Source organism: Nicotiana attenuata, chromosome 1 (genome assembly GCF_001879085.1).
Source record: "Nicotiana attenuata strain UT chromosome 1, NIATTr2, whole genome shotgun sequence".
NCBI lineage: Eukaryota > Viridiplantae > Streptophyta > Magnoliopsida > Solanales > Solanaceae > Nicotiana > Nicotiana attenuata.
The window spans coordinates 59042563-59069334 of record NC_031989.1 but is presented as its reverse complement, the minus strand read 5'-3'; the positions used below and the strand labels follow the sequence as shown (position 1 = coordinate 59069334).

General features: G+C 40.2%; 1 protein-coding gene across 4 annotated transcripts in view; it reads right to left on the bottom strand.

Annotated features, from left to right (window-relative positions):
- The window catches only part of LOC109227359, a 34136-nt gene extending 8707 nt beyond the window's left edge, over positions 1-25429 (bottom strand). The window contains exons 1-14 of one of the 4 annotated variants that reach the window (XM_019392520.1): positions 24878-25429; positions 19252-19486; positions 18027-18132; positions 17793-17934; positions 17368-17632; positions 16709-17076; positions 15974-16029; positions 15426-15576; positions 15028-15202; positions 14252-14474; positions 10670-11173; positions 9891-9948; positions 7850-7937; positions 6569-6643 (exon numbers count right to left, since the gene is read on the bottom strand). In XM_019392520.1, the coding sequence (XP_019248065.1) occupies positions 6569-6643; positions 7850-7937; positions 9891-9948; positions 10670-11173; positions 14252-14474; positions 15028-15202; positions 15426-15576; positions 15974-16029; positions 16709-17076; positions 17368-17632; positions 17793-17934; positions 18027-18132; positions 19252-19486; positions 24878-25154 (2723 nt within the window). In that variant the 5' untranslated portion in view covers positions 25155-25429. The remainder of the gene's footprint in view (positions 1-6568; positions 6644-7849; positions 7938-9890; positions 9949-10669; positions 11174-14251; positions 14475-15027; positions 15203-15425; positions 15577-15973; positions 16030-16708; positions 17077-17367; positions 17633-17792; positions 17935-18026; positions 18133-19251; positions 19487-24877) is intronic. The other 3 variants (XM_019392496.1, XM_019392504.1, XM_019392512.1) reach the window with 3 other exon arrangements.

Here is a 26772-nt window from a genome sequence, read left to right as displayed (position 1 = left end):
TCAGCTCCAAACAGTAGGCTTCGAAACAATTCAGCCATCGAGCGAAACCTCCCGAGGTGATCATTTATCGCTACATAACGGCTCACAATCGAGGCTCTTATCGAGCCGTCGAAAAGTCTGGCGAACACAAAACTTCAAAAAGTCTTTAACGAGGGAAAATAAAGCCTATATTAGAGGTCCTACCGACCCAATGCGTAAGAGCCACTGCCGCCAGCCCATATTAGAGGTCGTACCGACCCAATACGTATGAGCCTAAGGGCCAGCTTGAAATTCAAAAACTTGAGGGTCAGTGAGCTCGAGTCGAAATCCGACTCGGAGACCGAGCCTGAAACAGTTAACTAAAAAACGCCTAAGGGCAAATACGTAAGAGCCACTGTCGCCAGCCTAAATTAAAAGGTCGTACCGACCTAACGCGTAAGAGCCACTTTCGCCAGCCTAAATTAAAAGGTCGTACCGACATAACGCGTAAGAGCCACTGTCGCCAGCTTAAACTAAAAGTCGTATCGACCTAAATGCATAAGAGCCCTTATCGCTAGCTTAGATCAGTGGTCGTACCGACCAAATGCGCAAAAGCCTACGGGCCAGCCTAACGAGCCTCAGAGCCGAATTATACACCTGAGGTCATTACTCGAAGTCCAGTTCGCCGGGCCAATCATCGACCAACGTATAAAAGAAAGACATGCGCAAGCAAACAGAAATTCATGGAAGGAGAAAACCGAAAGGTTTCTTTACATATACGCACGTATGAAACAATGCAAGGCTACACTTAGAAAGTTCTCTAAGAACACTGTACAAAGAATCAAAAAGGAAAAGCCTAGCCTAATTTCCCCTCGGGGACTGCGGCCCCGTCGGCCTCTTCTCCATTATCTTCGGCATCAGATACGAGGAATTTGGCGTCGCATTCATCCGCCTTGGCCTGTGCTATCTCTTCCGAGAGATCGAAGCCTCTAGCATGAATCTCTTCGAGGGTTTCCCTCCGAGATCTACACCGGGCATATTCATTGCTTCTGCTCTCTCAATCAGAAGCCCCTCTCAGCTTAGCCCGAGCTTCGGCGGCGTCTTTTAAACAGACGGCCACTTCCTTATCGGCCCTAGACCGAATCCCTTCAGCTTCAGCTCGGGCGTCCACGACCTCGGCCTTCATCTCCAAAAGGTCAGACTCGAGCCTTGCAAATCCTGCTCGTCTGAACCGAGCTGTTCCCACAGGCGTTCCGGAGCTGCGCCTCGAGGGCAGAAACCTCGGCCAAAGCATTCTTCATGGCCGCAACATGGGCATCTATCTGAGCCCTTAGTCCGTTGCACTCATACCTAGCCTGGCCAACCTCGCCCCAAAGGCGTTCCAGATCCTCTGTCTCACTCTGCAACTGGAATATCAAAACATTAATCTCCGAGGATAGAAGAAAAAGCTTGCATTCTCTCAGAGCGAAGGTTACCTATTTCTCAAGGTGGCTTTGGTAGTTCAGACTCCGATTCGCCTCGTACCGCAGGTATACCAACTCATCTCCCTTTTTATCACAAAGAAGCCTGAGGAATTTCTCCCCATCCAAGGCTCTCCTCAACATAGATTCACGGCGGAGCAGCTCAGACTTGAGCTTATCAAAGGCCTATGAAAAAGAAGCTCAATAAGAAAATAAAAAAGTGCAAAACTAAAAAGCCAAAATAGTCGATCAAAACTCACTACAGAACTGAGCCTCTAAGCCTCCTCAAAGGTTGAGAGCACATCTACTGGCCTGGTCTCATCGACCCCAGTAGAACCACTCCCAATGGGAATATGATCACTCGACACCCCGCCTGGCTCAGGCGGCCCCTGGCCTCGAACATCCTTCGAAGTACCTTCGACAGGAGATGAAGACAACGGCAGAGGGGGACCATTTTTTCGGGGTTGAAAGCCCCAGGTGCTGTAGGCTCGGCCGATATATCTTCTTTAAGCCTCCGGGCAGGGCTGGCCTCGCTATGAGCACCTTCGTCCTTCGAAGGTCTTTTCCGTTTGTTACTATTCCTTGGCCCCAAAATCGATGATCCTTCCTCCTCTCCGAGAGGGCATGATCTCATCTCAGGGAATTCTCCAATGCCTGCAGTAACAGAGTTAACACACGAAAAAGAAAATACCTTACAAAGGGAATGAACCGCACAACGCATACCGTGGCGTTTTGCCTCCCATCTATCCTTCGACAGGCCTCGCCACTTACGCCCATCGTAGGTCGCGCGAGCTGCCAGCTTCAGGGTCCAATCCGCCAGGTCTGGGATCTCGTATGGCATCCACGGGATTGCTGTAAAAAAGAAAGGAAAACATCTTTACGGAGCCCGCCTCCACCATGAACAAAATGATAAAAGCGCGAGTGTACCACTTACGCGTAAAATTCCATTTCTCAGGAAATGGCAGGAACTCCACAGGGATAATATCAACAGTCCTTACTCGGACGAATCGATTCATCCACCCTTGGTCCCCATCTTCTTCATCATCGACAACAAAGGGCCTGACGGATCGGCATCGCAAAGCTGTAAGGCCTCGGCAATGAAAGGGTCGGTAAAATTTGATGAGTCGGCTAAGGGTGAACTCGAGCCCGGCTTCCTCCGCAAAGAACCTCATCATCAGCACTGTCCTCTAGAACGACGGGTGAACCTGTGCCAGGGTAGCCCGATATCTTCGACAGAAGTCAAGCACAACTCTATCGAGAGGGCCCAGCGTGAAGAGGTACGTGTATACGTGTAAAAAACCCTCTGTACGAGCCGTGATGTTCTTTTCCGTGGAAGGTACCTGGAGTACCACCTTTTCTCCCCATCCGCAATCTCTCCCCACTACCTCGAGGCATTCCTCTCCTATTGATGAAGTGAACCTCGATGCATGATCCCAATGGTCCTCGACGTGGGGAGGTCTCTCCAACGAAAGGTCCCCCCTCGAGACAAAGCATCTCGAGGCTGGCTCACCAGACGCCGGCGGTGTACCACCGATTGAGCGGGAAGAAGAGACGGAACCCTCCTTTTCGTGGTGAACGGATTTGGGCATAGCAGCCATGACCACGATAAAACAAGAGAAGGAAAATGGAAACTCGGGCGAAAACTTTGAAATAAAACGGTGAAAAAGCTGAAGTGAGGAAGAAGAATTCTATGAAAAGGGATAACTGCTCAAAATAGCGGAATCCTCAGAAAAGAGGGAAATAAACTCATATATAAAGCAGGTGGCGACTGTCCGCCTACCCTAAAGGCCAATTAATTCCAACTAGGTCGTTATCGCCTTTGGGGAGATGGCCAGCAGGGTCACTTCGAACATTTCATGACCATGTCATACGATTGGCGATACCGCCCAACGTTCGAGGGATCAAAGACCCCCATATCAACCTGATCTCGAGATGGTACCTGGTCTCGAAGGATTTCGTTGCCACAACAATGGACTCTAAGAAGCTACCCGCTTTAACCAAGCCTCGAGATGGTGTCCGATCTCGAGGACCTTTCTAGGTCCGAGTCGGTGTTCACTGAAAGGTTATCAATAAAGCCTCTGGGCTATTTATGCCTCCGGGGCTATTTAAACACTCCCTCGGTTATTTTGGCCCATGGGCCATCCTAGTTCGAACGTATCCTCATTCAGGGTCTATCTATAACGCCTTAGGGCTAGCTTCATTTTAAGTTCAAAGCAAGTTTGCAAGGCCGCCCGAGTTCAGAAAACTTCTCACTCGGGGACTGTGCGAAAAGGCCCGAGGACTATCTTTATTGTCGAGTTATCAGGCAAATTCGCCCCTCGAAGACTATCAACAAGGCCTATGCGGGCTAAGTTTTGTCTTAAATCCGAGGCCCCACCCTCGCTCAATTCGAAGTCGCCAGTTTCGGCGGCCCAAGTTTGCATCGAGTCAATCCGGACTTGGTCCGAGGAACGGCAAAGGATTTCAGGGAATATCATATTTACCAATCAAGAACCAAGGAAATTCTTACGCCCAGGCTCGATATTCGGACCGATCAATAGAGTCACATGCTCAGATTCTTTACGAACGCAGGCAAAGGGAAATCTAGCACAAATCAAAGACAAAATGAAGAAACATTTTTCATTAACAAACGATGATTACAAAAGCCCACGAAGGGTCCTTACACAGAAACAAAGAAGCAAAAAATAACAGCTAAAGTCTAATCCACTCTCGGAGGTACATCCTCGGAAGCAATATCTACGAGAACCATTCGTTCGGGGACCCTATTTCAATCTTCCAACCGACGTCTTCGAGAACCTCCTTCGAAGCAGAAAAAGATGAAGAAGAAGAAGAAAAAGATAAAGAAGAGGCCGTAGCCCGCCACCGAGCAAAAGCTCTTAACAGGCCGGGAAAATTGTGGATTGGTGAAAAATTTGGCTAGTATGGATCTCGCCATCACTACTATTGTGAAGCCACTTCTTGAGACGTTGCACCGGTGTGGGATGCAACAGTTAGTAGATGAGGCCACTTCACTCCGAAGAAAGCAAAGGGAGTGAAGTGCCACACCAAGTTGAAGTTAAGAGAGATGAGCAGCAGTTCAGGGACCACATATCCTCTGATGTGGGAACAATTTGAAGCCCCTCTCATCGTTTCGGGCCAACAACAGCAACAACAACAACAAACCAGTACGATCCCACTCAGTGGGGAAGAGCTCTGAAAGGGAGCCATGGCATAACTGGCAAAAACCGCTGTCGTGTGGCCTTACGGTCACGGGCTCGAACCATGAAAAGTAAAGTTTGGATGAGGAAGAAGAGAAGAAAGGAGTTGAAAGCTATTGAAGAATAACTGGATGGAGTTTGATTCAGGAAACCTCCCATTTATAGAAGGGCAGTAGCATAACCAACGGCGCAATCAATGCCTTTGGGAAATGTACCGCTAGGCGCAATCAATGCTCTTTGGGAAACGAATCGGCGGCGATATGACCGCCTTTGGGGAGAATAAACCGGCAGTGCAATGAATGCCTCTGAAGATGGATTGACAGGATGTTTCCAGTCGCTTGGAGCACTGACGTCACAAGCGTGACGACATCACAAGATGTTCAAGAAAGTCAAGAGTCGGGACCGTTTCTTATCATTTTCATTCTAAGAAACGCGGGGACTATCTGTATACGGCAAAAAATCAGAAGGCCCGATTTTATGGCCGATGTAGCGCTTCGCAAGCGCGTCTCCAAAGGCTCGAGGCATGGCTCGAGGTTCGACCCCGAAGGTTTCTAGCGTTCGACCTCGAGGCAGTGCAAATCGTTGATTACCATGAAAGAGCGGGAAGTTCCCAAGGCATATGATCAAAGCGGACAAAACCTACAAGAGAAGTACTAGTCTGTACCAAACTAGCGAATAGCTATACCAGCTATATGTCTTTGTAATAAATGCATCTGCACCATGTTGGGATTTCCCCTCATATATAAAGGGGATCCTTGTCATTTTGTAAGAGGAGGATACACAACATACAACATTCAATACAAGAACATTCTCTGCTCTCTAACTTAAAGACATTCTCTCCTTTTGTTCTATTACTCACATTTATTGCTAACATTTACTGTGTTCTAGTAATTGTTCTTCATTTATTGCTTATTATTGATCATAAAGAGCCTTCATCAAAGCTCTCAAAGCTATTAGCCCTTCATCGGCTGTTCACAGCTTAGTGTCTGGCTCGACCTCGAGGCCCCGTATAGGCCAGCTCGAGGCCCCGATTCTCTGTCATTCGGTTTGCTCAAACATACTGCCTTCAAAGTTTTTACCTTATTTTCTAGTCTCGCACTTAGCATCTACTGCTTAACAACTAGCATAAAAACAGATCACGTATTTTTAGAACCACAAAATCAAATCTAATTGTTATTACCATTTTCAAGGTAAACATTTACCTAATGAATTCATGTTCAGCCCATACTGGTTATCCCAGTGCTTGGATCAAATGGACAACTAGTAACCTAATGCTAGGCGTTAGCAGCATAACTGGAGAACTAGATTGATCAGTGATACACTGAAACAACAATACATTTTCCACATGGCAATGTCTTATTTGGGTTGCAAGTCCCGTGATATGTCATCCTTGTTGTTTTTGATATACCAACCTTTTCACCTTTAGATCAACCGACTTAAAATTACTTTAAGTGCCGTATATGCTCTACGGCATAGGCAGACAACTAGAGCGGGTGGGGGAACCACTGATTACAGTGTTTGTTTAGTTCAAATATACATGCTACTATAACACTCAGCCAGCAAACTGGGAGGGAGAGATCAACAATGCTCCTCATCTTATATCAACATAATAGACAAGGGTTACAAAGACGACCGTACCATGATCGATTAGTGGGAGCAAATAAATATCAATAATATAAAGAACTCAGTAGTGTCGTCAATCAATAGCTGCATAATGCAGATGGTATACAAACACGATAGGAAATGACATCTCAATTCTATATCAGGTGACAATATTTGATCTTAGTTGGTGGGCATAGAGTCACATGACACTATAGACGGCTCACCCAAAAGAAAAACCACCACTCTATACCTAGGATTCACAAGTAAATGTACACTACAAGTTCAAGTGACTAGATGTCATTCAGTTAAAAGCAAAAAGAGCCGAAAAGAAAGATTCAGCAAATATGATACCTTGAAGGCCCAATAGACCCATACAAGTGCTTCAATGTGAAATCATCCACTGCGCTACCAAAGTCAATAATACGCCTGAAAATTGGTCAGGCTACTCAGAATAGGCAAGAAAAACGTTAACTATTATCCATCTACCAAACTATTAACTCATAATATCCGAGTCAGTGTGAGTCAATGTCCAATATGGGACAAATATTTTATTGAGTAATGACTAAACTTTAGTTAGAGGCTGGGAATATTCGTATTTCCTCTTCCCTTTTGATGACTCAAAAAATACAACTTTAACCTTTAATCAAGGTAGAGAAACATCCTTTCCAATCCAAAAAGACAAGCTAAAGAGAATCCTCTTCTTTTTTTTTCTTCTTCTTAGCCCATTCTGTCCTCTCCCTTCCCAAATTCCATCATCTTCACCCTGGCCTCTTTTTCCTTCTTTTTCTTGCCAGACCTCCCATTCTGAAGAAACAAGTACTTGATACACACAATGATTAACTTTCACTGAGACTAGAGAAGTTTCTTGAATCAAGGGAAATCTCTGAATTAGTGGAATAAGAAATTCCTGAATGCAGGAAACAAGAGTAGATTGTGTGCATACACTTCTCCACCATTACAAGGAAACAAGATACTTTTATGTACAATCAACTGTCATTAAGACCAAAAAAAATTCAGAAAGGAGATATTAGAAGTGATGTGTTCCTGTGCTAGAACTATAAGAGCCATTTTAGGAAAGTTAAGTTCTTAGGTTGAGTATCATCCCACATCGATAAATATCATACGTGTTGTGTTGACACCTATAAAATAGAACATCTTGTATTCAGTAAATCATCAAATCATCAATAAATATCTTCTATTTATCTATTTTCTCACAGGAGCAAATATTTATGTCAGAGAATTAAGAAACTCCTGGAAGGAGGAAATAAGACCACGTTGTCTTCATGGAAATTAGTTTCTCAACCATTCCGAGGAAACAAGGCACTTACGAAGAGAGACTGTCACTGAGACTAAATCAGTGAACTTAAATTCCTGGAAGTAGGAAAAAGAGTACATTTTCAGCACATAAATTATTTTCCCAGACACTTGATGACGTATCACGAATTGGGAACCCAAAGGACGCAAATAAGAAAGCTACTTTGCTGCAACAGGGTTTCAACTGAAACATGAGGTCATGTATTTGAGATTTCACTCAAGAATCTACAATAAACATCCAGCAGTATTAGAAGTTGACTATAACGTAGAAGACAACTCAACACAAAAGATGTGGAAGAAATAGATAAGTTGACGTACATCTTAGTTATATAATTCTCATCTTCATTTGGATGCCCTTTCAAGCACCTCCCAGAATCTTGATCCTCAAAGCAAACGACCATATTCTCTTGCATAAGACAATCAGAAAGCATACTAGTATAAAATTCCATCCTATATATAAAAGACTCTTTGATATGTCATAGAAAACTTAAAGTGGAAAGCCTAAGTCCTAGAACAATCAAAGAATTGACAACTGTACTTCACATGCATATAGACAGTGGATACTTTAAACAAAGCTAAGAAATTACATAAACCAGATTCCTAAATAAGCTGAGAAAGAAAGAGCGAGATCAGCAATGTGTATAAGCATGAATTTCATGGATGTTTAATTTAGCATCAGTGAGAAAGTGAGACTCAAAACCTGGGATCTCCAGGTTATTACTCCTATGTCTCAACCACCCAGCCACCCAGTCAGGAATCAAAGCTCAAATGTAACTTAAGAACCATAGAAAGATAAACAGAGGAAATAGTACTGTTCTTCAATTCAATTTGGTTAGAATAATCAAGAGCATATATTGATTTTGTTTCTGGTACTCCTTTATCTTCACTCTTTGTTTGAGTTACATTGAATGATGTTCCAAAAGTTCATTAGTTTTGAAGCAACATCATCCTGTTCCAACAATAACATATCTTCTAATATCCGTAGCTGTTGATCTCATCAGTTATATTGCACAAAGTTTAGATAAGAAAGGCCAGCAGAAAAACAACTCCTGTAGTGCATTATAGTCCATGTCGGTTAAGTGTATGAGATGTAATCTTCTTATATGGCCTTGTATTTTCATCAATTGAGCTAACTTTTGGGATTGAGTTAGATGTAAGGTCTGTTTTCAAAACATAGTTTTGAAGCAGACAGAGGTCTTTGGTTCAAGTCTAACCGTCACCTTTTATTAAATAAAAAATTTCACGTGCTTGACCCATGAAAAAAAATTCATTCTTGCACGTGAGATGTGTCGAAGTCATAATTAAGTAAATAAAGGTGTGTCTTCATTTATCAAGTAAATAGAGGTGTTTCAAACCTTGCTTTCTACACTTTTCCTTATCAAAAAAAGGTGTGCCCTATTTAACAGCTTAATCTTTTAGATGAGATGGTCACACAAATCAACATGATTTCAGAACCAGACCTACCCCTGGTGTTGGACTACCCAACAATGGGGCACCCGTTACTCCACGCTTCCAGATTTCCAAGCCTTAACGTGCAGCGTGGCATTAAATGCCACACTGGTTAAGTGTGTGTGTCGTAGTCTCCCTATATAGTTTTGAAAATCTTCACCACTTGAGCTAGCTTTTGGAGTTAAGTTAGGCTCAACATACATTTTCTTAGCAGATATTATACTTATAGGGATACATGATGTGAAGTGATACCAAGCCTTGTCATTTGGTAAAATCTTTGTTTCGGACCACTCTGAAGCTGAGAAGGGTTTTCTCCCCGAAACGAATCAGTTTATCCTCTCTTTTTCCTTATTTTGTTACTCGACCTAAAACCTCCGAAAATATGGCTGAGGTTGATTGAAGATGATGTTAAGCAGCATGCAGAACCAGTGCTAAAGTGATTACATTGTGAAGCATTCAGAATTTCATTGTGGCCTTAGCTATGTGTAACATCAGATAAGTAGCCTTTACCACTATCCAAATAAAAAATCAGCTGTTATAATTATAAGTTTATAACTCTAGCGCGTATTTTCCGATCCTTTTTGATATTTTTGTACAAAGCTTTTTCAATTCTTAACGGGCAAAACGCAGCTGAAGTTTTGGACATATTCTGGTGACACATAACCCACAGGTATTTCAACCATCAACTGATGTGTAACAGAGCAGAAGTAAGACCCCTTTCCACAGTAAACTGTGAGTACTACACATAGGACTCTTGGCATGCAGCCTCTTGGTCTATTCAGGACAGTCCAAGTAAACAGCTTAGATAACAGATAGCTACCACAAAGACAAAAGTGACAATATCTTTTAACTTTTGGAGAGAAATTAACTATACAAAATTACAGAAGTGCATGTAATGAAAAACTCTTACCAGGTTTTATATCTCTATGGGTGATATTACGATCATGACAAGATTTAAGTGCCATCAACTGCATAGAACAGAAATATTGAAATGAATAGCTTCATGAGGAAATGGAAGATCATTCATCAGGATGGAATAAGATACTTGGAGGAGCCTTTCAAATAAGAAAATAGTTATGGTGCAAGCAAAGTAATCAAAAACATGATATTCCGATTATTAGTAGTAGTTACTTTCATATGCCGCAAGGCAAAACCCCAGCTTTCATTACTACATGACTAATTCCAGATGATTAAACCTGCAGAAGATGACATTTGGAAACAAGAACATTCTAAGTCATTAGACTGGCGATGTGGCAATCAACCGAACAATGTTTTGCAAGAATGTTTAGCACTTTAGATTAAACTTGCAGATGATAGTGGAAATAAGAACATTTTGGCCCGTTATGACAGACAATGTGGCAATCAACAGAAAAAATGTTTTTGCAAGCATGTCTGGCACTTCTGTGGTTTGCAGCCACCTCAACATAGGAAATCCCAAAAATTTCCAGCACGCTCCTGACTATAATCATAAGGAACAGAAAAAGACTAACTATATACAGTAGAATATAGCACTATAGCTGCATATACCATCGTCTAGAAAATGTCAAATGGAAGATCTTATTAACAACTAAGCCAAAGTCAGGATGAAAAAAGCTACTAGAACATAAGGAACAACATTTCAACAACTATTTAATGCAGAGAGGAAAAAATGATAAAAAGAAGGATTGGAATAGCACATCAAGGAAATACCAGTTGCCAAATCAGATTACGCATTTCCTCTTGCCCTGCTTCTGTTGTTTTCAACCACTTCCACCATTTTGAAGGATGCAATATCTGAATATGCTTTATATTTTCATTTCCTTCCTCCGAATTATTTATCACTTCTTCAGCAGTATAGAGAAGCTTTGATAAGGATATCCCTTCATGGCGAAACACAAGCCATATATCATTGGATCGAGACTCAAAAGACTCGACATATCTGGCAATGTGATTAAGACCCTCCTCAGGAGCAGCTCTCAGCGTTTCCTTCTTTTTACCATATACTTTATCGAACTTCAAGGAGCCCTGGATCCCTAGATCCACTGCTGAATTTCTTTCCACAGGATCATGAAAATCTGGTCGTATATTTAACAAGAGGGACTTTGATTCTTCAGCTCGCAATGAACCTCCAAGAACAGTATAAGCATTCAAGAAAATTTCACCAAAATATTTCTCCCTTAGCCCACTTAAATAGACAGAGGTGCCTTTCTCCACCTGTTAGCAGTGGTTAGCCTTAATAAACAGAAATGCTTAGATAACAATACAGCAGAACAAAACACCAGTCTCATGCTAATCTAGGTGTACACTAACCAAAACAAAAGAAAATTTTCTTAAAATCAAGATGTACAGCTAGCCAGAAAAAACAAAAGGAAAACAACTTAAAAATCAAGGTGCAAGAAAGGCATAAGAAAAGAAGCCTAAAGGTCTGATAGAAAAGATCACCACATGCTATACACCATAGCAAGGTTCTGAGAAAATATTAGAGAAATTCGGAAACAGATGCTTAGATCGCAAAGTTGTTCAACATTAGTGGTGGTGCTTTTTTATGGATTTCCACTTCAAGGATTTCTCCCGTTGGACTTCAAGATTTGGAATATGAAAAGCATGTTGTTGCTAGAATCACGACGCCATATTTCTTCTAAAGAATCTGAGATGTGGATCATCCAAGGCACATTACCATGATGTAGTCCTGTTAGAACCGAGGTTTGAAACCAAGCTCCCACTCAGAAGGATAGATGGAGCAATTTGGTGAGATCCAATGTAATCCAACTTTCGATTTCACTTGTGGGATACAGTGAACTGTATCTTTTTGTGCTAGTTGACTTACGTCGCAAACTTATTGTTGGGTGGGACTTCACCTTTGAACCGGACCGGACAAGTTTTTGTCTCATACAGCAAAGGCCGAAGACCAGGGTAAGTTTAGAAGAGATGGAAAACCTAGCTCCTGCAAATTAGGACGCGGATAAGCTTGTAAATGCTGGACATAAGCCATGTATCTATTTTATTTATTCATTTATTTATTTCTTTTGCATGTTATCTATTTTATTTATTCACTTATTTATTTATTTTGCATGAAGGGACTTGCCGAGGAAGTTTATACCACAGGTTTGTCACTCATGGAGAGTTTGGGTTAGTATGTCGACTACATCAATCCCTATATAGCCTCAAATAATCTCAAGAGTATGGTTCGCCGATTTAGTTCTGTTGTCCAGCAATTTGGCATGCTTCAAAGTGAGGAAGATCATTCAGTATTGGCAATTCTATTTTCTTAATTGTTTATTTTAATGACATTGTTATAACATGTGAGAATTATGAAATTACCACTCAATATAGACATCTCATTTGTCAACTCCAGACCAAGAAGACTCATAGAAACTGAAATACGTCGAAGGCACCAAAGTTGCACAATCTAGAGTAGTACTATTGGTTCACATGTTGGTTTCCAAGGAAAACATAAATTGGATATGCCGAAAGAAACTGGTATGCTGCATTAATAAACTAATGATACCCTTATAGATCTAAATGCTAAACTTGTTCCTAGAAAAGGAAGCCTATATAAGACCCAGGTTAATATCACAGACCTACAGGCAAATCTAATTATCTTACGGCTATGCGATCCAATATCTCATTCTAGTTAGTGTGGTTAGTTAATTTCTCACCTTGTGAATGTCATTAGAATGCTGTAATCCGTATTTTAAAGTATACTAAGAGGTCTCCTGGACAAGAACTGTTATACCAGGACAGAGGACATGCATAGATTATTGGGTATTCTGATACAGACTATCTACCTTCGGATAGTGCAACTTGTTTGGAGATAATTGATTACTTGAAAAGGAAAGAAGCAATATATGTTGGCAAAATCAAGTGTGAAAGTTGAACACCAAGCCACAGCTCTAGCCACATATGAGCTTATATCATTAAAGCAGCTTCTTTAACTATTCTCTTAACCAAATCTTCCAAATCCAAACCCAAATACAAATTGTTTTCCGAAAACCAAAACCTACCAAATTTAGAGGTGTTTAACGGGCGGGCTAGGACGGGCTGAACAAAAAAAAAACCAACCCGTTCGTTAACGGACGTATTGGTTAGCGGGCTGGGGATAGCGGGCTGATAGCGGGTTGGGAATTTGCGGGTTTTTGTGGGCCCGTCCGGGTTCGGGCTTAACGGGCTCGATTGGGCTGTGCTAAATTTTTTTTTTTAATTAAATTTTGTTAGCAACGGTACACAAATTAAAAAAAATAAAAATTTAACCCATTAACGGGCTGAACCGGGCTGCAGCCCGTTAACAACCCGTTAACGGGTTAGCGGGCTTAGCGGGTTCCGGTGCACCGGTATCCAAAATGTGTTCGTCTAAACCCCGCTCCCCGTCCAACCCGTCCCAGCCGCCCTATATGCTACAGTGCAGGGCTGAATCGGGCTGAACCGGGCCGAACCGGGCTGAAAACGGGTCAGCCCGGCCCAATTAACAGGTATGGTCCGAATTAAACCTACTCTTTAATCCAAAAACCACCTAGGTAGATACAGCCCCAACAAACGGCTATTACTCATTTAAAATCTCAAACACACCTTGAGTTCTGTCCACTGAATCAACAATAGTGGCACATATGAACAACTCACACGCTGCTGTATTTCTCAATATTGTACGTTGCTTGCTTGTAGTTGTTCAGTCTGCTGCTCAAACATTCAAGTTAAAACATGATGTACTCAACAATTTTTCAATTTCACTCTGTGCAGTCTATTGTTTCATTGATGCATATCTTTATGTTACTTGTTTAAGTGATGCAAAATAAACCTTGGGAACCAATTCTAAGAAACGAAGAGCACTGCATATACCCCGGGGGATGGAGGAAACAAGAAAAACAAGCAAACAGGTTAAACACTCCTTGCAGACATTGTACCATGCTAGAGTATACAGCTTGAAATGATAAAACAGAACCAAGATTGAAACATTAACTAAGTTAAAACATTTGGTCTTGACTTCACAAAGACAATTTCCGCACAAAGACTATCATTTATCGAATCATCCATAAAGGATTGTTCTTGAACAAACGGGACAAAAGAGCTTGTGAAGGTCAGTTACCTGGAATGTTAAAGAAGGGAAGGGGAATACGAGGGAAAAATAAGTTCAAATGTGAATTTTGTTGTACCAAATCGACATGAATGTCACCTTTGATAAAGTTCTGATGCTATCAACCGTCATTAGGTAAAGGATAAAAGAGGTAACCAGCACGATACAGCAAAACCAATTCTAAGAAATATTCTGAAGATTCAATACCAGGATAGCAACATTACCATGATACGCTTCAAAATGAACATGCTTCCTTCAGAAGGGCCATCATCACAGACATCAGCAGATGATGAATCCTTCCTTCTTTCATTATTCGCCCCTCTATCCGTAATATTAGCTGAGAAATTGTTACTTTTTGAAGACTTGATGACATGAGAACAATTCCAGTAAAAAGCTAGCCAAACTTCACCATATGATCCACGATCATATTTCTTCTTTAGAATGTACCTAATGACATAAAATTAATTTGACATAAAAAGAAAGATACAGATCAAGCACTTATCATAAGGAACAAAAAACATACAGAAAAAAAGTAAAGACCTGCACGTACAGCTTAGGAAGAATAGTAGGATGAAAACACATTGGTCAACAAGCCATCAAGAAAAAAGACTGAAGCAGGTGATAAGGAAGCCATATGTTCCACAGGTGGAAATAGAAGAAGTATAATAAGAAAAACTCATGCAACTATTTTAGCATGTGAGAGAGTACAAGCATAAGTTTATTTCCAATCAATCCAAGTAAAATTCTCTGTGAAATCACATATATTATCATTTGAAGGTGATACATGAGCTAGTTACTGATCAAGCAAAACAGCAGTCGATCCACTTGAATAGAATATGCTAGTCATTCCAGGGTCCATTTTGTGTCATAAGGAGCAACACACGTAGTTTATCCTGCTAGCAGTCCATTTCAAACAGAGACTAATATATCTGCAGATCAGTTTATAAGGATTATTATATAGTGAATGCAACATGAACCAAAACGATTTGCTGAAAAGTACCTTGAATCTACTCTGGCATGATCATTTGTACTGCTATCATTGAACGGAATAGATTCAAGCAAACCAAGGAACCTAGCAAAGCCTTCAGGATTAATGCACTGGTCCTTGTTCTCACTAAAGTTCATCCCAAAATGAACACACATGTGCTGATCATTATATAAATCCAAAGCTCCACCTACATTAAACAAGGCAACTGGAAAATTAGTTGTTGTGGTGCATAAGCAGCTTTACTGATAGCAGACTTCACATGCAGTCTTCAGAAAAGTGAAGAGCCAAACTGCACTTAAAAGAAGAGGGGCTAAATGATGTGTAAATATCAAAAGAACAAAGCAGTTTTCATACAGATTCACACAGGAGAAACAACCACATGATGAAAGGGCAGGAACTTCACTGCTTACCTGGATTCTGACCAATGCTATCAGGTAAAGCATGAAGGAGCTCATGTTCATATTCATGGATGTCCTTCTGAACCCAGAATGTATACTCATCGTTAACATCGAGGCTCTCAGATAGATAGAAACATCCATAATTGCTGTGTTTTCCTTCAACCTGAGACGAGTAGAAGAATTCATGTAGCTGTAAGCATCCTTTTATATGAGCCAAGAAATGCTTGCAGATCACACATTTGTTTAATGCTACAGTGAATTATACATGAAAAATTGCCCCTACGGTCACAGCAGATCTCCTACCCATGCCCTTCCCCTGTTCTTTCACCTCATTGACAAAGATTTCACGCTCCGCACACCATTAAGTTGGACTATTGATTGCTGAATTAGCAGACCGCCCGGAAATCCCCACCCAGCCTCAACAAGCAAATTATAATGATATGTCATAAAAAAGAAGCGAATGCATCAAATCATACACAAGTATCCTCAGTTCCCAGCCCCAAGGTCAAAGAGGATGCATTAGTAAATAAAAAGATCAACCCAGTTATTTTCGGTCTTACCAATAATCTGCCAAAATTGGAAACAAGAGGATGACCATGCTCCTCCTCAGTAAGCACTGTTAATCATTAATGAAAATAAGATGAGCTAGGTCCAAGAACCACACTAGGAAATGATGATCTGAAGGATCATAATCTTGACAAGAAAAAGGAGGCCACTATATAAATGCATACACGACAATAAGAAATTGGAGTTCTAAAATACTATTCATCTCGTAAGAATTGTGCACCAAGGAAATCTACAATCATGTCAGGAATACACCTGATAAAGGGTGATTCCACAATATGAAATGACTAACTGAGTTTCAGTTAAGCAAAATTTGCAGCTCAAACTACAACATTAAAGAACATACTGCAATATAATATTTGTAAAGTCATTTTACTCCAAAGGATGGAGTTAATAATCAATGTTAAATCAACGGTGGAGCTCCTGCATTAAATAAAGGGCATGTCTGAGTATGATCCTTCAGAAACCAATACAACGGACATGAAGAGAGAAGACAGACCTCGAAATTCAGAAAATTATCAACTGCAGAATTAAATTTTGAAAATATAACCCAATGCATGAGTCCCGTTTTTCAAAACACACTGCCACGATAGGACTCTCTTTTATCTGTCATACATTGCTTCACAAACTTCTAAACTCCATTGTCTAATGTCTATTCCCGAATTTCCTGTTTCTATCTGATAGCCATTTTAGGCCTCGTGAGTAAAAAGCAGAAGAGCACTCAATTTTACCTGAATGTTGAGAAATATAATTGCTATCCCCTGAAGATGAGCAATCGAATTTTCTCATTCCTGCATGTGTTTTCTTCGCCAACCTTTGCAATGAACCATTCAATCTAAATGGAAGGACAACAGCTGCCATGTTGTCCATACTTCCCTTTTCAAAAGCAGCACTTACTATGCAATCAGCTAAGGAATATGAACATGAATAAGTGAGTTCCGATCGCACAGTGAAATCAGCATGTAAATTCCACAATATGTCACAAATATCCTGTGAGCTAAGCTTTTCAAAAACGCCATCAGAAGCAGCCACCAAATAGCTGTCATTGGCTGTCAAAGGTTGCCAATCGGTGACCTCAGGTACGGATATAACGCCATAACTGAAAACACATTAAGTTGTTGATAAGTCATTTCTCAGGTTAAAATAGAAGTCTTTTGAAATTTTCAAAGATTTTACTAGCACTGCAGGAAAACTAAGCAGATGAATTCATGCATGTCTTCTAGTTCAACAGTTAAAAACACAGACGACTCAAAGCATGCGTCCAAGTTCACCAATTAAGATGCACAAAAATTAATGCATGCGTCCAAGTCCACAAGTTAAATCTGCAAACAAAGCAACGGGGGGAATGACATACCAATATAGATACCCTCCAGCATAATGTGCACCTCACCTTTTAAAAGATACATCACCTATTGCTCTTGAAACAGCCAATTGACCATTAACCCTAGCTACGCCACTCCATTCAGAGACATGTCCTCCTGCAGTCTCCACTCGAGACCTCTCGTCATCCCTATCTGGGTGGTGGTCTCTAGTCAATTCCTTGGAAATCAGAAAAGGCCACTGGTCAGAAGCTGCCAACTTGAAGCTATTGAAGTTCTTCACAGGTTCGAAAACCCCAAAGCCTCTTGTTTGCCTATATAACCTCAATAAATTAGCTGCAACCAAAAGAGAATTAAAATAACTATCTCTTCGAATTGTCCATGTAAAGCAACTCATACTTTATATAAAATGTTATTTGATAAAGACATTACAAATATGATTCTACACCATGAAAATTGTTACTTGACATAGAGCCAAAAGGGGAGAACTTCTGACCTTTAGCCTCTTCTTGAGATTTATATTCTTCAGAACATAAAAATGCCTTTGAATCTCCGATATTTGCAACTAAAATTTGATTTTCTGCCATAAGTATAACTGTGGCGGTAGAGCCAGAATCAAAATTGTGTCTAAATGCATCCTTCAGAAGCAGACAAGTTAATATTAAGACAATGCGTAACAAAGATTTAAGTCTGATTGGCCTAACGAAAAAAATGCCACTTGAGAGGTTACCCTTGAAAATGCAGAATCAATATCATCAATTGCCCTTAGCAATGCCTCCCTCAATATTTCCAAGTGAAAAGATCGATCAATGATTGAAGACACAGTCAGCTTGAGCCTACATAGAAGAAATGACAATTTTCCCTGGATATTTACATCATGTAAATTTTTTTGGACAATAAGAGATGCTATTAGATAACTAAATACAGATGGATGACACCCTGTAATAGCAAATCAAATCAAAAAGTAGACTGTAGCCTAAAATATCATTCTTTTATGAGTAGACTGTAGCTTATTTATCATTTTACAGAATCACTTTAGTTTGCAGTTAAAGATACATATATATAATAAATATATTCTTCCCCTTGACATAGTAATATTGAGGATCTAAGCAAGGACGGGCATCTACTCTCACTGTTCCTGTATACAGGTGTAAACTATCAATGATGTGATAGCCTTCAAGAGCTAAGTTGCTCCGACATGGCAGTTTAGGTGCCGCACCCGTGGAACACGACACTAGTATGGGTGTGGGTATGGGATCCGTACCGGATTTCGTCAAACAATTTTGGGTACTTTGACCACGACGGACGAAAAAATTCGAGACGAGATACAATTTGATTCCCGAAATCAGAATCAAAACTAGGGTAAATTTGAAGAATAAAAAAGAAATCCACACTTGACAAGTAATACGTAGGTATTCCACAAAATTTCTCATAATTTAGAGATATTTTTATATGTATATATTTTCAAATATTTTTAGCCAGATCCCCCCACCCGTATTCGCACTAAGATCCGTATCCCCTAATCTTGAAATTTACATCTAGAAGGATCAGACCTCTAGATCCGCACCCGTGTCGGACACCCGCACCCGTGTCCAAGCAACTTAGTTCAAGAGACTCCATAAAAGGAATCAGGAACTTTTGCTCATCTTAGTGTAAGCCTTGGATATATTTTAAACAAACAAAAAAGACATGATTCCCTACCTTCTGTGCTTTTCCTTTCTGTGGGTTTTCTTTAGAGTAGTGGGAAAGAGAGGGGAGTCCTTAGCAATTCTTAAAAGTATGTTTGTTGTTTAGCATGTGTTAGCATAAAAAAAGGGAACTTAATGGCATGTTGCCAAACAAACAACATTTTCATTGTTTTTGTTATCAGAACTTGTAGGAGTTAGTTTAATTTTTAAAAGAAAAAACATTTACTATTTCAAGAGGATGACGAGAAGGAACAGTGTAGGAGACACCTCCCCAAGTTCAACTCATCCGGATTCCAGTTCAGAGTACTCTGTCCTCTTTCATTTGGCAAGAGTCCAATCATTTTCCTTGAAAGAACTGAAAATGTTGCATCAAGAAGAAAAAATGTGTGCAGTGTGAAATACTGCAGTAATAGCTTTGATGCCATTTCACTTGCTTCAGCACCATTATGACCATCAAATACTGCGACAACACCAACTGTAACCTCAGTAATACCTTTAACACCTGCACCATAAAGATAATTTAGAGACAACAGTGCAACACAAGGACAAGTAAGACTCTATGTGCACCCACCATGGTAAGTAAGATGGGGTCTTACAATAGGTTAGGGTCTGAGTCTGATACAGCTATATGGAGCTGTTACTGCTGGGTAGGGTCTAGAAGTTACAACCGATTTATTGAGTCTTTAAACTGTTAGTGCCTGGGTTAAGCTCAAAAACATACCATATATATGCTTAATCTAGAACTGTAATAGTTCTAAACATCTCTGATTTACTGAATTCATCAAATAGAAAGTCCACTTGTCTTTTTTGGTCCATGCCAAAATAATTTTTACTTTTTGTTCTAGAAGGATATGTTTTTTATCTTTTCAACTATAATTAACTTTACAAAAATTTGCATCGCATCCACATTTAGTTTCTTTGCATTATTTCTTTTAGCATGATCAACATTTAGTCTTCTCAATGAAACCTTGTTGTACTCCATTCTTCAATACTAGACAAACACCATGTTGCTCCACATATTCACATATCAAATGTTTTCATAAGACTTTATACCATGTGTGGAAACTTTACATTTTTAGGGGAAACAACAACAACAACAACCCAGTGTAATTCCACAAGTAAGGTCTGGGGAGGGTAGGATGCACACAGCCTTATCCCTACCCTGGAAGGGCAGAGAGATTGTTTCCGATAGACCCTCGGCTAAAGAAGATGAAAGAAGCACTGATAGCAAGTAATAGCAAGACAATATATTTACAAAACTAAATCCAAAATAGCAACAGAGAACATGAAAGAGGTACTGATAGCAAACTAAAGAAGTACTGATGGCAAGTAATAACAAAACTAGATATGCGATAATAGCAAACTAAGGATAAAAGGGGTACCACACTAACAATAATACTATCGAACTAATGAAGACAAAGGGAAACGCACGACTACCTACTAACCTTCTACCCTAATCCTCAACCTCCACACCCTCTTATCTAGGGTCATGTCCTCGGTTAGCTCAAGTTGCACCATGTCCCGCCTGATCACCTCTCTCAAGATTTCTTTGGCCTACCACTACCCTTCCTCTTTCCCAAGGCCAACCTCTCACACCTCCTGATTGGGGCATCTGTGCTTCTCCTTTTAACACTCCCGAACCATCTCAACCTCGCCTCTCGCATCTTTTCCTCCACAGGGGCCACTCCCACTTTGTCCCGAATAACTTCATTCCTGATTCTATCTAACCTAGTATGCCCAGACATCCATCTCAACATCCTCATTTCAGCTATTTTCATCTGCTGGAGCCTGGACATGGGAGTTCTTGACTGTCCAGCACTCTACCCCATACAACATAGTCGGTCTAACCACTACCTTGTAGAACTTACCCTTAAGACTCAACGGCACATTCTTATTGCACAAGACACCGGAAGCAAGCCTCCATTTCATCTACCCTGCCCCGATACGATGTGTGACATCCTCATCAATCTCCCCATCATTCTGAATTACAGACCCAGATACTTGAAACTCTCTCTCCTTGGAATGACTTGCGTATCAAGCCTTACATCCCCGTCCGCTTCCTGGGTAAAACAGCTGAACTTGCACTCCAAGTATTTTATCTTGGTCCTGCTCAACTTTTGAAACCCTTAGACTCTAGAGTACGTCTCCAAACCTCCAGTCTCTCGTTAACACCACCACGCATCTCATCAATCAAGACTATGTCATCTGCAAATAACATGCACCAAGACACCTCCCCTTGAATGTGTCGCGTCAATGCGTTCATTACTAAGGAAAACAAAAACGGGCTAACTATTGATCCCTGATGCAACCCCATCTCAACCGGGAAGTACTCAGAGTCTCCTTCTACTGTCCTAACCCGTGTCTTAGCTCCATCATACATATCCTGAATCACTCTAATATACGCTATAAGCACTTCTTTGTGAAGACGACTCCGGAATGGATTTTTGTCGGTTCCAATGGCTCAGTATGGTGATTTTGGTCGTAGAAGCGTGTCCGAAGGTTGATTTGGAGGTCCGTAGGTCATTTCGGTGTTAATTGGCGAAAGTTGGAAATTGGTGGAACTTTGGGAAGTTTGACCGGGAGTGGACTTTTTGATATCGGGGTCTAATATGACTTTTGTGCAAATTTTGGGGTCAATCGGACATGATTTGATAGGTTTCGGCATCGAATGTAGAAGTTAGAAGTTTATAAGTTCATTAAGCTTGAATTGAGGTGCGATCAGTGGTTTTAGCGTTGTTTGATGTGATTGAAGGCTCGACTAAGTTTGTATGATGTTTTAGGACTTGTTGGTATTATTGGTTGAGGTCCCGGGGGCCTCGGGTGTGATTCGGACCATGTTCGGCGCATTTGGAACATTTTTGGAGTTGCAAAAATCCTGGTTCCTCCAGTTCTGGTTTCCTCTTTTTTTTTTTTTTTGATTTGCACCGGGTGTCCGAGTCTCTAAGAGCCCGGACTAATCCCGGGGGTGCACAGGCCCTCGGCAAGGAGTTTCCCTCAAGTGCACCACGGTTAATTCAGGTTTTACCCAGTCCGATGGCCCTCAGAAATTGTTTGCACCCAGTGGGTTTCGAACTTGAGACCTTGAAAGGGAGCAAACCCCAAGGCTCAAGTCTATTGCCACCAGGCCAACCCCTGAGGGTTCCAGTTCTGGTTTCCTCTTATGTGATCGCGTAAGAGGGGACGCGATCGCAAAGATTTGAGTTATGGCAGTCATATTTTGTTCTATGCAATCGCAGGTATGCATACGCGATCGCGAAGCTTGCATGGGCCAGTGAATCGCGAACGCGTGGCCTTTGCCGCGTTCGCAGTGAAGAAGGAAGGATCTGGGCAGCGGAAGGATTTGCTCTAAGCGGTCGCGTGTGGTGTTACGTGATCGCGTAGCTTGGCATGGCAGTGGTTCGCGTTCGCGACCAGTCTTCCGCGTTCGCGTATAGTGTTTTTAAGCTGATGGAATTTTGTTCTACACGATCGCGTGGGAATTTCCGCGATCCAATAGTGTAAACACCTTGGCAGAACTTAAATATTCAAAATCGTGGGTTTTCTCTGATTTTCATTTTTGGGACCTTGCGAGCTCGGATTTAGGCGAGAATTTGAGGGATTTTCAGAGGAAACATTTGGGTAAGGATTCTTGACTCATTTTTTATTATATTCCACTAATCTATCATTAGTTTCTCCATTTAATTAAGTATTTGGGTTGAGAAATTTGGGGGAAAAGGTGTAAAGTTCTTAGATCGAATTTTGATGTTTTGATCGAGGTTTTGGTATCGGATTTGTCTAATTTTGATATGGGTGGACTCGCTTGAACGGGTGTTCGGATTTTGTGACTTTTACCCGATTCTGAGACGTGGGCCCGAGTTGACTTTTTGGGGCGATATTCTAATTTCTTGTTAAAGTCATGATTTCATTATGTAGATTAGTTTCTTATAGTTATATTTATAGTATGTACTTGCTTTTGGCTAGATTGGGTTGTTTGGAGTCGGAAAGTCGAGGAAAAGGCATTCTTATTGACTGATTGAGCTTGGTTTGAGGTAAGTGACTTGTCTAACCTTGTGTAGGGGAAATCCCCTTAGGATTTGGTACTGTTGTAACAATTTGTGATATGTGAGTGCCGTGTACGCGACGTGACGAGTGCGTATATGGGCTAAACATTGAAATTCCGGTCCTTGCTAAGTAGTTTCCTTTTAATGCCTTAATTGAGTTATTCTAGCACGTGTAGTCATCATGCTTAGCCTAAGTTCACATGTCTAAGTGTCTCATCTCTTAGTTGCAATTTGTGCAACGTGCTTAGTTGATTACCTGCTTCCTTGATTCCGTATTATTCTTTAATTGTAGGATTCCTTGCTTGTAATATCATTGTTTCATTTACTACGTGTTGACTTTCGTGATTCTTGTTGAGATGACTGTTTGGTTGTGGCACGAGGTTTCTTCCGTGCAGAGTGTTATTGGCACGAGGTTTCTTCCGTGCAGAGTGTTATTGACACGAGGTTTCTTTCGTGCAGAGTGTTATTGGCACGAGGTTTCTTCCGTGAGGAGTGTTATTGGCGCGAGGTTTCTTCTGTGCGGAGTGTTATTGGCACGAGGTTTCTTCCGTGCGGAGTGTTATTGGCACGAGGTTTCTTACGTGTAGAGTGTTATTCGCACGAGGTTTCTTACGTGTAGAGTGTTATTCGCACGAGGTTTCTTCCGTATAGTGTTATTGGCACGAGGTTTCTTCTGTGCGGAGTGTTATGTGGCACGAGGTTTTCTGCCGTGCGGAGTGTTATTGGCACGAGGTTTCTTCGTGCGGAGTGTTATGTGGCACGAGGTTTCTGCCGTGCGGAGTGTTATTGTGGCACGAGCTTTCTGCCGTGCGGTTACTGTTTTCCTCTATTTGCTGTATTGTTTGTTGTTGTTGTTGTTCCTTACTTGTAAGACGTTCGTTCCCTTACGTGTTGTAATTGTCTTCTTGTTTTCCCGTGTTGTTGCTTTTCCGTGCATTCTTATTGTTTCATTAACCTGCCATTTATTTTATCATTTTACCTTCTGCCTTAATTTCTTATATTTCAGTAGGGCACTGACCTGACCTCGTCACTACTCTATCAATGTTAGGCTTGGCACTTACTGGGTACCGTTGTGGTGTACTCATACTACGCTTCTGCACGTGTTTTTGTGGAGACCCAGGTACCTCTTATCAGCCTCGATAGTAGAGTGTTGTGCTGCTGCTTGGAGACTTCAAGGTATATCCGCCAGCGTCCGCAGACCTCGGAGTCCCCCTTTATCGTTATCAAGTCGTATAAAGATATTTAGTACTTCCTTGAGTTTGTGGCTTATAACTACCGGATTTTGGGAGATGTTCTTACTCTGAGTTGAAAATTTACTTATACATATCAAGCGGCAGTTTTCAGTTTTAAATATATATATATATATATATATATATATATATATATATATATTGACATTGATATTTTAGTCGTTATTTCAGTTCTTTCCGCATAATTGTTAGGCTTACCTAGTCTTAGAGACTAGGTGCCGTCACGACATCCTAGTTGTACTGGAAATGACTTTTGCACATAAGTGAGGGAAGTCATTTTCCCTCTTTTGATGGAAAATATTTTCCTACTGCTAACTTAAACACCAGCAAATAGAAAATGAGCTTCATCAACATGAAAATAAGTAAGGTTTTCAAGTATAGGTTCTTACTTCTTATGTCATTATCAAATTAAAAATTGGATTCATACAATAGAATTATAGAAGTCAAGGTACTTGCTAAATTATCCAAAGATAACAATAATAAAAATTAATGTAACAGTTTCAAAGTGTCCACCTGGATCCAAACACATACTTTTAGAACAGAAAAGAGTAACATTTCACATATTTCACATGATGAGGGTAAAAGTTGAAAAAGGAAATTTACCGGGGAAAGGGATGCGAATATCGAGAGCACAGAGAATTCGATCTTCTTGAGACTTGCGGCGACCTTGATGCAAGGCTGTTTGGCACCTCGCATTCGGCGATTTGGATTCGGAACCATGATCTGGAAGTTTCCAGCGAGGGCATTTTGGAGATTGAAATACGGCAGGTGCACCGCCTTCTTTGTACACCGTCAAACATGTCGACGATTCTCCGGAAGTACAAGTACTCACGCAAAGAACAAACCCTAACACGAAGGCGAGAAATTTGCATGAATTCATTCTGTTTTCTGGTTTCTGTTCATAGAGAAATTGAAATTGAAGAGAGGAGTTTCATGGCATTGAGAGAAATTGAGACAAGGTAGAGTAAGAGAACAAGATTCGCGCGGTGAATTTGAACAGACGATACTTTATAAGGGTGTGGGTCTTGGGGGTTATTTCACATAATCAAAATACGTTGGGTCTGTGCACGGAGTGCAACCGAAAAGTAATCCGTCCATCTAATGGAAACTATTTCCGGAAATAAAAGTTCGGACTTCGGAGTATGAAGTACCAAATCATTAGGTAGAACTTTATGTGAATTATTTACAAATTTAAAAAGTATTAGTATTATAAATCCTAAAATCTATAGTTAAAGAGAATTTATTAACTTCCTTAATGATACCACTTCTATGGTTGAAATAGCACGGACTATATGAAATTACGAGGTTTGTTTTTCTGGGCTTTCTGATAGTGAGGTTTGAGTTCGTTTTTATAAATCTACTATTTTACTTTTATTTTTTGTTTGCTTTTTCTGTTATTATTATTTAATTGCGTGGAGTCACTATATCATATTCTATTAAGTTTAACATAATGGTTTAAATAAAAGAATTATTAACATGTTTTATTCTATGTGCCTCTTAAGATAGAACCTGTTATCTCACTCGATACTTATTATTCTAAATGGTTATCGCACTTTCACTATAATTAGGTTCTCAAATTATACTCATCACTCTGTTAGATGTTTACCTTACTTAAAATTGTTATTATGTTTTTCCTTAACAAATTGTATATTTAATTTGTTAATTTAACTTATGTTTTGTTTTGTTTAAAAATGATACTTTTACTCAATTTTATTAATTTCTAAACTAAACCATCTTATACTCTGTTTTGTACAAATTGTATATTATTTTACTTTACTTGATTTCTAAAATAAACTCATTATTTCATTTAACACCTTACTTTATTCAAGATTGTTATTATATTTTATAGTGTTTAAATATATCTTTTGTTCATCTAAATTAATATTTATCACGATTGCAAGTTCATGGTAGCACGTGGGCTTTGTCGTACGAAGGTGATTGTTATTGTGGGCACGGGGTGCCATATGTATAAGATTTGGAAATTGTGGTCCATGACTTGTAGTTTATGAGGTATGGTGCCTCGGGGTAATTCTTGTTGTAAGTCCTGTGAGCACGTGATTTTTGCCCTATATGAATTACTCCCATAATTTCAAAACAAAAAATATTTTCTTTTTATTATTTTTCAATTTTGTGGTTTTTCGTGGCATTTTCTGTTAATTGTTTGCAGTTGTTTGCGCATTTTTAATTCCTATAAAATACAAATATGTGCATTGCATTTTAGGGTTTAATTTTGCATACTTTTTGGAATTGATTGGTAATTAGGAGTTTAAAAAATACAAAATCACAAAAATAGTTTAATTTGCATTTTAATTTCAATTTTGAGTAGTTTTTCCTTTTAATTTGTTGGTTAATTACTTTTGATAATTTTTATTTAGGTTTAGTTAGTGTTTTTCAGGTTAATTTGGTTTTTAGGATTTAACTTTGATTTTAGTTTAATTTTTAAAAAAAAGAGAAGAAAAGGAATTAAAATAGAAATAGGAGGAAATTGGAAAAGGGAA